Raw genomic sequence first — 13,659 nt, 5'->3', positions numbered from 1 at the left:
CATGTAATCTTTTGCCGCTGAAACCAGCAGGTGAGAACAGAATTTGAATTTTCAAATGTAGTTTCTTATCTCTTTTTTCATTTAGTCAAATGTACATTTTTTACGAATTTCAGACACACAAAAACGTATCACAACAAAAAACACAGTGGGTTATATAACTATATATACTATATATATTTTAAAAAAGCTCACCAAGCTTGCATTTATTTGATCCGAAGTACAGCAAAAACAGTACAATTTTGATTTTTTTTTTTTTTTTTTTTACAATTTAAAACAACTGTTTTCTAATTTAATATATTTTAAAATGTAATTTATTCCTGTGATTTTAAAGCTGTATTTTTAGCATAATTACTCCAGTCACATGATCCTTCAGAAATCATTCTAATATTCTGATTTGCTGCTCAAAAAACATGTATTATTATTATTATTATTATTATTATTATTGTCATCAATATTTAAAACAGTTAAGTACATTGTTTATCAGGATAATTTAATGAATAGAAAGTTTAGAAGAACAGCATTTATCTGAAACAGAAATCTTTTGTAATATATTTACTGACTTCAAGCTTTTGAATCAGATAAGTGCTGATCTTTGGATCTTTCTATTCATCAAATAATCCTGATAAAAATGTACTTAACTGTTTTAAATATTGATGACAACAACAACAACAACAACAACAACAATAATAATAATAATAATAATAATAATAATAATAATAATAATAATAATAATGGTTCTTGAACAGCAAATCAGTATATTAGAATGATTTCTGAAGGATCGTGGGACACTGAAAACTGGAGAAATGTTGCTAAAAATTTAGCTTTGATCACAGGAATAAATTAAATTTTTAAATATTTTCAAACAGGATGCAGTTATTTTAAATAGTAAAAACTCACAATATTATTGTTTTTGCGGTATTTTGGATTAAATAAATGCAGGTTTGGTGAGCAGACGGAGAATTCTTTTAGAATATCTTTATTATTTTATTATTTTAATACGCTCAACAGAATAAAATAATTTGCTAAAGACTGAAAAAGATCCAAAAGAGAGAAGACAGACAAAAGAGAGTAAGGCATTTACTTACATTATACAAACTAAAATAATTGCAAACTTAACTCGTTCTGCTTGCATTCGTATTTACCGAATACGAATGGTAATGAAATAGTGATACTTTTTAAAATTCTTTCAAATAGAAAGAAAAATTGGTTGTTGATGACATTTGTTAATAAAAATATATGCAAAGAAGATACATTTAGGCTATAAAAAGCAAACGTTGTTTTAATATAAATTATATTCATTGTAAAAGTTATCGATCCGGATGAATACAGTTGAATCCGAAAAAAAGGTGCAAAACGTCAGAGGAAATGACGTTGGGAAGGTCCTCTCCTCAAGTGTGCACGGTATGATCCATATTTTCCCTCTGACAGACACCTAGCGTTCCCATACTAGAACTGTCCTTATCAATTTACCTATTTTAAAACACCCGTACTCAGTTTTAGCGCATATAAAATGTACACGCTTTATACTGCCTTTAATATCGCTCGCCAGACCCAGCACTCTGAATGTAAACACGTCCAGACATGACGCATGCGCACTCGGCCAAACGCACTCGTATGTTGGGACATTGTGCAGATTCAAGCCTGAAAATGGGGGACAAACAGCAATAAAAGTAAAGTAGACGGCTTATTTAAACCGCGTTTCTTCAGATCATTAAGGTTATACCCTGGGCGAATCCGTAACTACGTAAGAAATGCGACAGAGATTCAAATTCTCTGTGCAGCGAAAACGATTTAATATTTTATCACCTCGCTTGCTAACAGCGGCTAGCTAGCAATGAGGATCAAAATGGAGGCGGGCAATTTATTATTAGCTCAAGTTAAAATGGTTCATACACCTTAAACGAATGCATCATAGCGTTTAGTAAGCAGATTCACATTTTAGTAATTTTAGTATTGGTGTAATAGATGTGTGCATGTCTTCACCCAAGCTCAACCGGTAGTGAGCTGCAGTGATCTGTTGTTTATGACCCAGCATCATATTTCTAGCCGGTAGACAACCTGATGTCAAAAAAAGATATTATGTAAATAGTGTTTTATTTAGTCACTGCTCACCCCAGTAGTTTTAATTCAACTTTAGAAAGTAAACAGAAGGTTAAGTTGCATATATAAACGGGGAGGATATACTACTTTGCATTTCCCAGCATTGAAGGAAATTCTCAAACAATGATTTGCAATTTACATATTGATTTGATCTAATTTCGGATTTGTTTTCACATACAGGTCTGCAGAAACACCCTTGTTGATATCGACTCTATAAGAGCCATGGTTCATGGGGTAGAGGTTTTCCTTCGCCATGAATATGCGACCCGAATGCTTTTCTAAAGCGGGATTGTACTCAAATAACTGTGACTTAAGCCAGTCTCAAACAAGACACCCAATTAGTGTCCAAAGAGAGTTTGGAAATCCTCTTGGTGACGCTCTTGACGGGACCAGACAACATCTGATCTTGGATAAGAAAGCTGAGCGGACTTCATTGCCTTTAAAGCCTGGCAGGGAGTTGGCTGTGGCTTCAGAGGCTGGCTCTGTGGGCACAGAAACACTGTCATCTCAAGCTAAACAAATGGGGGGTGAAGGCACCCCTGTAAAAAGTAAAACTTCTCTTGGACAGACCAACACCATTGATAACAAGCCAGAGTTTGTATCCATGAATTCACATAGTAATTCTAGAGACCCTGTGGGTGAGAAAAGCGCCAAGGGGTTAGAGACTATGGGGGTGTCTAATGAACACTCGGAGGGCAAAAGGACAAATATGAGGAAGATCACCAGTCATCCTCATGCACAAGCCACTTGCCTTAAACAACTGCTTTTGCTTCAGCTGGACTTGATAGAGCAGCAACAGCAACAGCTGCAGTCAAAGGACAAGGAAATAGATGAACTCAAATCAGACAGAGACACGGTATGTACCATTGGGATCAGAAGGAATTTTTTATTTGGCATGGATGCATTAAATTGTTTAAATATGACAGTGGAGGTACAGTTGAAGTCAAAAGTTTACATGCATCTCACAGAATCTGCAAAATGTGAACTATTTTACCAAAATAAGAGGGATCATACAAAGTGGATGTTATTTTTCATTTAGTACTGACCAAAATAAAATATTTCACATAAAAGACGTTTACATATAGTCCAACAACAGTGTTACCTGAATGATCCACAGCTGTTTTTTTTTTTGTTTTTTGTTTTTTGTGATAGTTGTTCATGCATCCCTTGTTTGTCCTGAACAGTTAAACTGCCTGTTGCTCTTCAGAAAAATCCTTCAGGTCCTGCAAATTCTTTGGTTTTTCAGCATTTTAGTGTATTTGATCCCTTTCCAACAATGACTGTATGATTTTGAGATCCCTTTTTTTATCCTGAGGGACTCATGTGCAACTATTACAGAAGGTTCAGACGCTCACTGATGCTTCAGAAGGAAAAACAATGCATTAAGAATTTTTGATTTTGAAGATCAGGGTAAATTTAATTTATTTTGTCTTCTGGAGAACATGCAAGTATCTTCTGTAGATTCAGAAGAGAAGAATTTCTGATGAGAAATGTTTCTTGAGCACCAAATCGGATATTAGAATGATTTCTGAAGGATGTTACTCTGAAATAATAACTGGTTTGTCATCACAGGAATCAATTGCATTAAAAATCTGTCCAACCCCAAACTGTTGAAAGAGTTTACAGTTCATGTTTTTTCTTAATTTATTTGTCCTGCATTGAAACAGTTGCTAGCCCGTATTGAGCGGATGGAGCGTCGTTTGCAGTTGTTAAGTAAGGAACCACGTGACAAGAGGCTCTTCCAACCACTGGAGAGATGGGTTCCTGACACAGATGACTTTTGGGAATCAGATTTGGGCGACAGCCCGCAAACTCATGCCAAGTCAAGTGGAAAAGTGCAAAAAAGGTAAGAATAGGAAGCTCACCTGTTAGTCACTTTTTCCTGTTATGTTTCACTTCTCGTGTGTGCTTGACTGATGTATCCTGTAAATACTCTTCCTAGGAAGTTAAACATGTTAGATACAAAGATGCAAAGGTCAAGAGGTAAGTCATCAAGAGTGACACCTCAAAAACTAGAGACAGAAGGGACATCGCCATGTCAGCGTGACTTGCGAAACAAGGAGACCCCGGAGAAGATGAATGTTGCGAAATCATCTGGACAGATGGACTTGCAGCCAGAGGGAGAAGACAGCAAGGAAACGGAAGATCTTCCATACATGACAACAACTGAGATGTACCTCTGCTGCTGGCAGCAACCTCCAGCTTCTCCATTACGGGACGAGTCTCCAAAGAAGGAAGAGGATGTTGCAAGTATGTGCTTGGCTCAAATCTAAAATGGCAGTTGTAGACATTGACTTATAGATTGTAATGTGTAAAATATTTCCCCAGTCCCATCATGGAGGGAAAACACCATGGAACCCCTTCAGGAGGAGGATGCTTTTGACATCCCAGAGGTAAGAGTCAGCATTTGCATCATAAATGTTTTGTGCGTACATCTAAGACTCTTAAAAAGATAGTTCACTCAAAAATTTGTCATCATTTACTTACTTATTTAAACACAAAAATATTTTGATGAATGTTAGTAACCAAACAGTTACTTGTAGCCATTGATGTCCATTGATTTCTCCATACTATGGAAGTCAACACATTTTTTGTTCAGCTGAAATCTTGAGAGTGAGTAAATGATGACTGATTTTTCATTTTTGGTGAACTGTCACTTTAGGTATTTGGCCCGTTGTCATTTATCAACCACTTTATTTTTCCTTAGAATCTTGATGATGGTGTTTTTCTGAAGCGGCACGCAAAGTTAGAACTGGATGAGAAGAGACGAAAAAGGTGAGATTTATTTCTCCTGATCTGTGTTTGTGGCATCAACCTGTTAAAATCAAAATTGTAGTTTTTTTGGCTTTTAGTATGAATATGTTAGCCTTAAGGTTGTCTATAAGCTTGTGTGCTCCAGAACAATGACAAAATTCAAATTTAGAAGATATAAGCATTCACAACTTACAGTCTCTTACTTCCACCAATACGGATCAACAATTTTGATGACGTCACCCTGCACTTCAGCTTCTCCTCAAACTTTCTGTCCAATCAAATGCTCTAGAATCCGAAGCGCCCCGCCCCCTACACTATAAATAGACACTAAAGCTGCGGCTGAAATCGGTCACTTGTTCACGGAATTAGTATTTTGTCAAATGCGACTGAACACAAGGGCTCTGGTCCAAGCTGTGAAATAAACTAAACGCTACTGGCTCCCTAAAAAAGGGGACGGGGCTGCCTGATATGTCCCACCCTGTCTTCCTGTTTCAGTTGAAATGACGTCAACACATGGAATAACGCTGCATGTTTCAAAGCACTTCAGTGGACCTTTTACCCATTTATTTTAATTTTTTCATGCACACGAAAAACATTCAAATGTTTGGGGTCTGTAAGATTTGATTTTTTTGAAGTCTTTTGTGCTTTACCAAAGCTTTATATCATAGATACAGTAAAAACAGTAATATTGTGAAATATTGTTACAGATTACAATAACTGTTGTCTATTTTGACATATTTTGAATGTAATTAATTCAATGTTGGTTTTCATCATCATTACTCCAGTCTTGTCACATGATCCTTCAGAAATCTTTCTAATATGCTGAATTGGCATTTAGTTTTATTATCAGGGTTGAAAACGATTGTGCTTAATTCAGGATTCTTTGAATTTAATTCATGCTTGGTGAGGAAAATACTGATCTTAAACCTTTAAAGGATAGTTTGTCAACACAGTAGATGTAATGTATAATTATACAACCATAAATTGTTTAATTAAAGCATCAAGTGAATTATGTGTTATACTGTGATATTTACTTGAGACTAAATTTCATTAATATTCAGTATACTTAAAGGGGACATCAGATGCAAAATTCACTTTTACATGGTGTTTGCATATAAATGTGTCTTAGCAGTGTGTGGACACAACCACCCTGCAAAGAAAAACATCCATTCAGTCCATTTTTTTTAATCTCCAAAAAACATAAACGTCTCAAACAGGGGTGGCGAACTCCGGTCCTGGAGAGCCGCAGCCCTGCAGAGTTCAGCTCCAACTCTAATAAACACTCACTTGCCTGTAGCTTCCTAGTAACCCTTCAGACCTTGATTAGCTTGTTCAGATGTGTTTGATTAGGGTTAAAACAAAAACTCTACTGGGCTGCGGCTCTCCAGTACCGACGTTCACCTCCCCTTGTCTCAATTATCATGCTGTTTTGATTTTCTGAGCAGTATGATGTCATATTGCTCAAGCCCCACCCACGGCTGCTGACGGACTGTCCCATATGTACATATTTCCGCCCTCAGCCAGTTGTACGCTGTCTGCCATTTTCTCCATGCTCAAGCAGCTGTAGCAACAATATCTCATAAGCAATGCAAGTAGTTGGATGCAAAAGTAAACATAAGCGTTTTCATTTTCTCTCGACATAAGAGCCAGTGAGGATGCAGTTATTTTGTTTTTGATGGTGATACACCACCGAATACACAAAAAAATGAAAGAGAGGGCGGAGTGAGCAGTAGCTCATTAGCATTTAAAGAGACATGCACCGAAACGGGTCACTGTGAACGGAGCCGTTTTGATAAGGTAAAAAGGTGTTGTTTTACACAATGATTGAGGAATTTTAACCAAAGTATGTTGCAGACATTTCATAAAGACCCTAAAGAATCATACCAACTTGTGGAAAATGGGCGTCCGATGTCCCCTTTAAATATCTGCCTATATGTGCATATATAATAATGAAGATATCACTTCTGGTTTTCGGTTAAATGAGTTCCATTAACTGATTAAAATATTGTGGTATGTTTCTTCAAATCTTTAAATGAATAACTGCCATTAAACTTCACTGTTTATGTACAGTTACTAACTTCTTGAAACAATTCTTGCTTTAATTTTCTTTTTTTTTCTGTTAGATGGGACATTCAGAGAATACGTGAACAGCGTATGCTTCAAAGATTGCAGCAGCGCATGGAGAAGAAAAAGACAAACGTTCAGGAGAGCGAGCCAGAATTGTCCTCGTTTTACCCTGATGTGGACAATGGTATGACTCTTAGTTTGTAAACAAAAAATCTGTTTTCATATTATATACCATCATTTTACAGAGTTTTCTTTTTTCTCCTTTCCTTCCTCTACAGTGGAGGCCATCATGGTAACACCCTTTCTGCCAGTAGTGGCATTTGGCCGACCTTTGCCCAATTTGCCTCCACAGTAAGAAACAAATATGTTTATTCTTTTCGAAATATCTCCTGATTAACATACAACCGATTTTAAGTATCATATAACAATCATGTGTTGTCTTCCAGGAATTTTGAGCTGCCCTGGCTTGACGAAAGAAGTCGATGTCGCATTGAAAACCAAAAGAAACAAACTCCCCACAGGACCTGTAGGAAATGAGTTAGATTCTGGCCACGTGTTTGAGTCGAGTACCCCACAGAGGAGTGCTCCTTCATGTCCAGTAGCAGAACGTGAGGGTTTGTTCAGTCAGGTGACAGAATATTAGCCCATCATCGTGGTTTTGTGTCCGCCTGCAGTCTCCTCAGACAGAGACTGTTTAGGCGAGAAGGAAATGGCAGCATTACAGCTGTGTTTTCATTTTACTGTGCTGATAATAAAGCACGAGCTGCCTGGCTAACTGCTATTTTAGTTTCCTCACAATCAGTGTGTGGCCTTGATTAAATCCTTTACTTGTAGTCCTGTACTGTGTACTTTCACTGAGGCTAAGTGATATTGATTATTGCAGGCTCCACTGCAAATACTGTTTTAATGTGCACTAAACTGTGGCTATGGAGTATTGCTGCACATTTGCATGTAATGCCTCATTATTTGTGTTGAGAATGAGTTTAAAGAGCTTGTTTTGTTTTTGCAAGTGTAATTGTGCATGAATGTCTTGATAAATCTTATGCCTAAAAATGTACATATTTTTGTAAGCATAGTGTAGTTGTTTAGAGAGAAAAAAATGGTCAGGATTAGAGTGAGGATGCTAAAACGTTTAGATGAGTGCCCCGATGTAAAAGCGTTTGTATTGTTCAGGTGTCTCTGAAGCTGTTCAGCATCCCATGCAGGTTTAAGGACAATGCCCTTAACGTTATTTTGGATCAGTTAGTTGGTCTGTTGATTTTGTTTTTGATGTACCTCAACCTTCTTGATGAAAATACATTTATTTTACACCTCCATTTTCTTAAAACCGTATCCATGTTCAGAAGTGTTGCTACGCGTTATTCATTTTGCATTCTGTGCCTCATGGGATTTATTTCAGGGCATTTGTAATATATTTCCTGAAGTTATTCTTGTTCTAACTCAAGAGTGATAACCTGATTTTGTGTGTAAATGTGTTGATTTTTGTGAGCACCACACACAACTTTTCTTTTTTTTCCCTGAATGTCTACAACTGGACCTCTGTAAATATCTGTACTGACACGTTGGCTGTAAATAAGGAAAACATTGCTGTTATTTTTTTATTTAATGTCAGAAGTGTTGTTTGTTCAGCATAGATATTATATTGATAGCATTATTTACAAAATAAGAATTTTTGTTTTTCAAAAAAAATAAAAACTCACTTTGTGATTTCTTAATTGACACTCAGTTTTTAATGTATTATGTGTCTGTATTTGTTCTTACAATAGTAATTGTTTTCCCCAAAACCCGTAATTTGGCAGCTTAGCATTATAAAGATGTGATCTGGGCAAGAGTGTGAAAACAGATGACATTTATTCAAATACAAAAGATTGAACTATTTTGTTTAATGCTACAGTTGAGGTCAAAAGTTAACATACACCTTGCACCTTTTTTTTAGTGATTGTTTGTTCTGAATGGTAAAACTGCCCGCTGTTCTTCAGAAAAATTATTCAGGTCCCACAAATTGTTTTTCAGCATTTCTGTGTATTTGAACCCTTTCCAACAATGACTGTATGATTTTGAGATCCATCTTTTCACACTGAGGACAACTGAGGGACTCATATGCAACTATTACAGAAGGTTCAAATGCTCACTGATGTGCCAAAAGGAAAAATAATGCATGAAGAGCTGGGGGTGAAAACTTCTGAACAGAATGAAAGTGTACATTTTTCTTATTTTGCTTAAATATATATTTTTTTCATTTAGTACTGCCCTTTAGAAGCTACAGAAGATACTTACATGTGTCCCAGAAGACAAAATTGTTTCATTTTACCCTGGTCTTCAAATTCAAAAAGTCTTCACCCCCCGGCTCTTAGTGCATTGTGTTTGCTTTAGAAGCATCTCTGAGCGTTTGAACCTTTTGTAAGTCCCTCAGTTGTCCTCAATGTGAAAAGACTGATTTCAAAATTATACAGTCAATGCATTAAGAGCCGGGGGGTGAAAACTTTTTGAATTTGAATAACTTTAAATTAATTTGTTTGTCTTCTGGGAAGCATGTAAGTATCTTCTGTAGCTTCTGAATGGCAGTATGAAAAAATATATTTAGGCAAAATAAGAAAAATGTACACATCTTCAAAGGTTTTCACCCCCTGGCTCTTAATCGCATTATTTTTCCTTCTGAAGCATCAGTGAGTGTTTGAACCTTCTGTTATAGTTGCATGCGAGACCCTCAGTTGTCCTCAATGTGAAAAGACATCTCCTTTAATAAACAACTTTTGAACAGGGTAATTTTTATAAATTCAACTATTATTTTCTCTTGTGGACTTATTTTATGTGAGATGTCTTATTCAGGTCAGTACTAAATATAAAATATCATGCATTTTGTATGATCCCTCTTATTTTGGTAAAATAATTAACATTGTGCAGATTCTGCAAGATGTATGTAAACTTTTAATCTCAACTGTATATTTATTAATTTTTTTCTCAAATATTATATAAACAATGCAATTTAATTGTGTGTTTGTATACAAAAGTCAATTTACAAAAGTTTCAAGTTACAAAAATGTATGTGACAGCCACTGTAAGACAAGCGTAATATTACAAAAATATAACATATCACAAAACACATCTGTTCACTTCATAGTAAGTGTGAAAAATGTTTATTGAACCAAAAAAGTGCAAAATAACAAGAAATAATTTTTCAAAATATACCACCTCTTTTGATTCACCATGAGATAAATACACTATTTCTTTTTAATTTTCAATAACAAGTCTTTAGATTATTTCGTGACAAACAACCTTTGGAAAACTGCCTCTGTTTTTTTTTAATTAAATGACCAGTTATTGTGAGATGTTGCCTTGCACAAACTTCAGAGTTTATGAAGGTTTATAGTATACTGAACAGGCCTTGGTGTTGGAACTAGAGATTCAATCACTTTGAGAAAAAAAAAATATATAAACCACCACATTTATTATACAAAGGAATTTACCACTAAAAGATCAAGATGAATATATTTTTAGAAGATCATGATAGTATAATAGCACAGGTATTTTAAAGGTAATTCTCAGATGTACCTCTATATGAACAGATTGAAAACTGGAGCGACTGTGGAGTGCACGATTTATATAAAAGATCAGTTCAACATCTGCGTTCAATAAAATGAAAAGACGATGTGTGATAAACCAGTTTTTATACTAATTAAATATTTAGTGTTAAGCTTTCCTCAAAAAATCAAGTTCTTGGGGTAACAGAATCTTTGTTGATTTTATCTCCTTCAAAAAGGATTTGTCTAAACACAAGGCTTGAGATCAGTCTGATGCATTGCATCTTCATTTGGGTTACGTGTTTGGTAATATTTATACAGCACGTGTCATAAAAGAAGACAGAAAAACAAAAAACGACGCGTTACAGCGTCTAATATGTCAGGAAAAAAAAAACAGACAGCATTCACCTCCTCCCTCTTTTCTCTGCATCAGTCTACATTTTAGTGAAGCGAGCGTTGCGCAACAGTTCCGAATCAAAACCTTTACTGAAAGTCCTTTCGTTCTCAGTCTCTCCTTAGGTTGTTCAGCCTCTCCTCCAAGTCAGCGTCAGCATCTGCCAGCGTAGGCTGCGGTTCAGCCTTCTTCCCAGCCGCAACCGACAGACTTCCTCCAGTAGAAGGCAGGTCTGTTTAAATTAAATAATAGAGGAAATATGAGAACGACTTAGGGTGTAATTTTATTGCATAGTAACTGCCGTGTCTTTTTTGCTTACTTGAAAGCTCATCAGAAAGATTCAGACCCAGCTCATCCAAAACTTGAGAAACCACAGCATCGCTACATTCAAAACAAAGAAAAATGCATGTCAGGAGATAATTACTATTTTCAATGTTGAAAACAGTTGTTATGCTTAATATTTGTAAATATTAATAATCTAAATGATAAGTAATTAATTGAAGGGATAAATCACCGATTTAAATTCTGTCATTAATTACTCACCTTCATGTCGTTCCATCTTCAGAACACAAATTTAGATATTTTTGATGAAATCTGAAAGCTTTCTGACCCTGCATAGACAGCAAAGCAACTGACACGGTCAAGGCCCAGAAAGGTAGTAAGGGCACTGTTAAAATAGTCAATTTTTGACCATGTGACAGCAGTGCTTCAACAAACGCAAGCGTTGTGGCACTTTTGTGAACGTGTATTGAAGACACAGAAGAAGACAAATTGTTGAATATAGTTGTTATTTATGTTTTCTTTTCACACAAAAAGTATTCTCAGAGCTTTAGAAAATTACGGTTGAACCAGTTGTCACATGGACTATTTTAACAATGTCCTTACTACCTTTCTAGGCCTTGAACATTGTGGTTGTGTTGTTGTCTATGCAGGATCAGAAAGTTCTCCGATTTCATCAAAAATACCTTAATTTGTGTTCTGAAGATGAACGAAGGTCTTACAGGTTTAGAACAACATGAGGGTGAGTAATTAACAGAATTTTCTTTTTTTTTCCTCACCTTTCCTCTTCATCGTCTTCATCGCCCATTGCATCATCAATTGCATCATTCATCATCTCCTCCTTCATGTCCATGATTTCACTTTGGCGCTCAAACTCCATCATGATCTTCTGAATCTGTGGCAACTTCAGCTGCATTGAGAGGTAAAGGAACTCACATCAATAAATGCATTTCAACAAGCTGTTTATTGCCAAGAGAAACAGAAATTGAAATGGTATAGCAGATATACCTGTCTGTTCATGGTGGCCATAGCTTTGGTGACTCCTTTCATGGCCTGCGCCATGCTGTTGTTTGATTTGAGGGTTTGGATTTTAAGGCTGACGGCTTGAATATTGGCTCTCATCATGATGAATTTCTTGACGTATCGTCTTGTGCGCACCAAGTCCTTAGCCATGATCTTCACAGCATCCTTTAGGAAAAAGAATATGACTTGCACTCAAGCGAAACTTCACAAACCAGGTAGGGACATTAAGAACATCTGAATGTCATCAAAACTTGTCTTACCATCTGTCCTTGTTTGGCCATTTTCTTAATGTCAGCGATTATTTTCTTTTCCTGTTGCTCCAGTCTCTGGCGTTCTCTGTCTAAATCTCTCATGGCTCTATTAAGTGCTCTTTGATTCTGTCTGAGCATCTCCTCCGGAGTCTTTCTTCTTCCAAACAAGAACTCCATCTGACATGAACAAATACAAAAAAGACAATCTGTTAACAATTCAAAAGGCAGTACAGAAAGACGATTAAGTCACAGAAAAGGAATTCAGATTTTCACATGCGATTTTATGACGGTGACTCTCAGCCATGTGATGACATGACATCATTGTTTGCAGGTATGTCATATGGGACTATGTGAACAAGTGGTTTCTACAGCTAATTTAAATATTTTACACGCCATGAATCAAGTGACATCACCGCTACTGTAAAAGCAGTCACATTCTTCCATTCCTTCGCCATTTAATATTGAGGAAAAAATTGAACACGCCCTAATATTGAGCTTATATGTGTGTTATAGACTATCAGTGACAATGAACCGGGTCATTTCGTACTGTAAACACTAAAACTTACTCGAAACACTTAAAAGGACAGCGATAACGAAGACTGAAACTTTGAAAAATAACATGTTAAATGACTGTTCGCAACTAATAATAACACTGAAATCATTCGTTAAAATTAGCTCAAGAAAATAAAACAAACCCGGAGGCCTATCTCGATCTCGTTTTTTTACCTTGACTTTTCTTGATGTGGAAACCGTCCACCAGAGATGCCAGTAGCTGAACAGGCCAAATATCACGCCGTCGTTTCCTCTGTTCCTTATTTAAAGTTACTGTTCGTCGATCCACCCGATTGTTTTCCCCCACTCTAACCTCTTCCGCGTATGAATGTCAATACTTCCTTTGTATAGGTCTACGTCACAGGAAACACGTCATACAATACTTTCCACAAACAACAGGAGCATTTATGGAAAAAACAAACAAACAAAAAAGAAAAACAGGAACATTTATGGTCTACCCACCTAAAATCTATTTACAACCTGATAAACAAGAAAGCTATTACGTGTATTAATGTGTGTAAACATTTCCATGTTTGTACTTAATTTTTACATTTTTAATTTATTTATTTTATTGTAATTTTGTGTACATTTTTCCTTGTCTTCACTTCCTGGCTACTAGGTTTTCGGCACTGTATTGGTTGGTATTGTTCTTCTTACACAGAAATGTTTTATCTAATAAGTAAATGTCTGGAAATTATTGTTAAAATATTATATATAT

At 36.0% G+C, this 13,659-nt stretch overlaps 2 protein-coding genes across 2 annotated transcripts; one reads left to right on the top strand and one right to left on the bottom strand.

Moving 5' to 3' along the window:
- Positions 1-1,464: 1,464 nt before the first annotated feature.
- Positions 1,465-8,642, top strand: msl1b (MSL complex subunit 1b). The gene is made up of 9 exons (XM_051124261.1): positions 1,465-1,670; positions 2,281-2,956; positions 3,768-3,946; positions 4,043-4,350; positions 4,429-4,493; positions 4,808-4,875; positions 6,978-7,105; positions 7,200-7,272; positions 7,368-8,642. Exons 2-9 carry the CDS (start codon positions 2,354-2,356, stop codon positions 7,456-7,458), a joined length of 1,515 nt encoding a protein of 504 aa, XP_050980218.1. The 5' UTR covers positions 1,465-1,670; positions 2,281-2,353; the 3' UTR covers positions 7,459-8,642.
- A 1,388-nt stretch (positions 8,643-10,030) lies between these two features.
- Positions 10,031-13,284, bottom strand: chmp2a (charged multivesicular body protein 2A). The gene is made up of 6 exons (XM_051124276.1): positions 13,116-13,284; positions 12,399-12,566; positions 12,124-12,303; positions 11,895-12,025; positions 11,156-11,217; positions 10,031-11,068 (listed from the first exon to the last, which is right to left on the bottom strand). The coding sequence occupies exons 2-6, from the start codon at positions 12,564-12,566 to the stop codon at positions 10,947-10,949; spliced, it is 663 nt and encodes a 220-aa protein (XP_050980233.1). The 5' UTR covers positions 13,116-13,284; the 3' UTR covers positions 10,031-10,946.
- Between the last annotated feature and the right edge of the window lie 375 nt (positions 13,285-13,659).

The sequence above is a fragment of the Labeo rohita genome, chromosome 12 (assembly GCF_022985175.1).
Source record: "Labeo rohita strain BAU-BD-2019 chromosome 12, IGBB_LRoh.1.0, whole genome shotgun sequence".
NCBI classification, from domain to species: Eukaryota; Metazoa; Chordata; class Actinopteri; order Cypriniformes; family Cyprinidae; genus Labeo; species Labeo rohita.
This window is presented reverse-complemented; position numbering and strand designations above follow the sequence as displayed.

Bases quoted from the DNA above. Each gene is read 5' to 3' on its own strand.
- chmp2a (XM_051124276.1), bottom strand. From the start codon at position 12,566: ATGGAGTTCTTGTTTGGAAGAAGAAAGACTCCGGAGGAGATGCTCAGA. The intron at 12,026-12,123 runs GTATATCTGCTA...CTCTCAATGCAG, and splicing joins TGGCCACCATGAACAGACAG to CTGAAGTTGCCACAGATTCA. The intron at 11,069-11,155 runs GTAAGCAAAAAA...TAATTTAAACAG, and splicing joins TCTTTCTGATGAGCTTTCAA to ACCTGCCTTCTACTGGAGGA.
- msl1b (XM_051124261.1), top strand. From the start codon at position 2,354: ATGAATATGCGACCCGAATGCTTTTCTAAAGCGGGATTGTACTCAAAT. The intron at 2,957-3,767 runs GTATGTACCATT...GCATTGAAACAG, and splicing joins TCAAATCAGACAGAGACACG to TTGCTAGCCCGTATTGAGCG. The intron at 4,876-6,977 runs GTGAGATTTATT...TTTTTCTGTTAG, and splicing joins GATGAGAAGAGACGAAAAAG to ATGGGACATTCAGAGAATAC.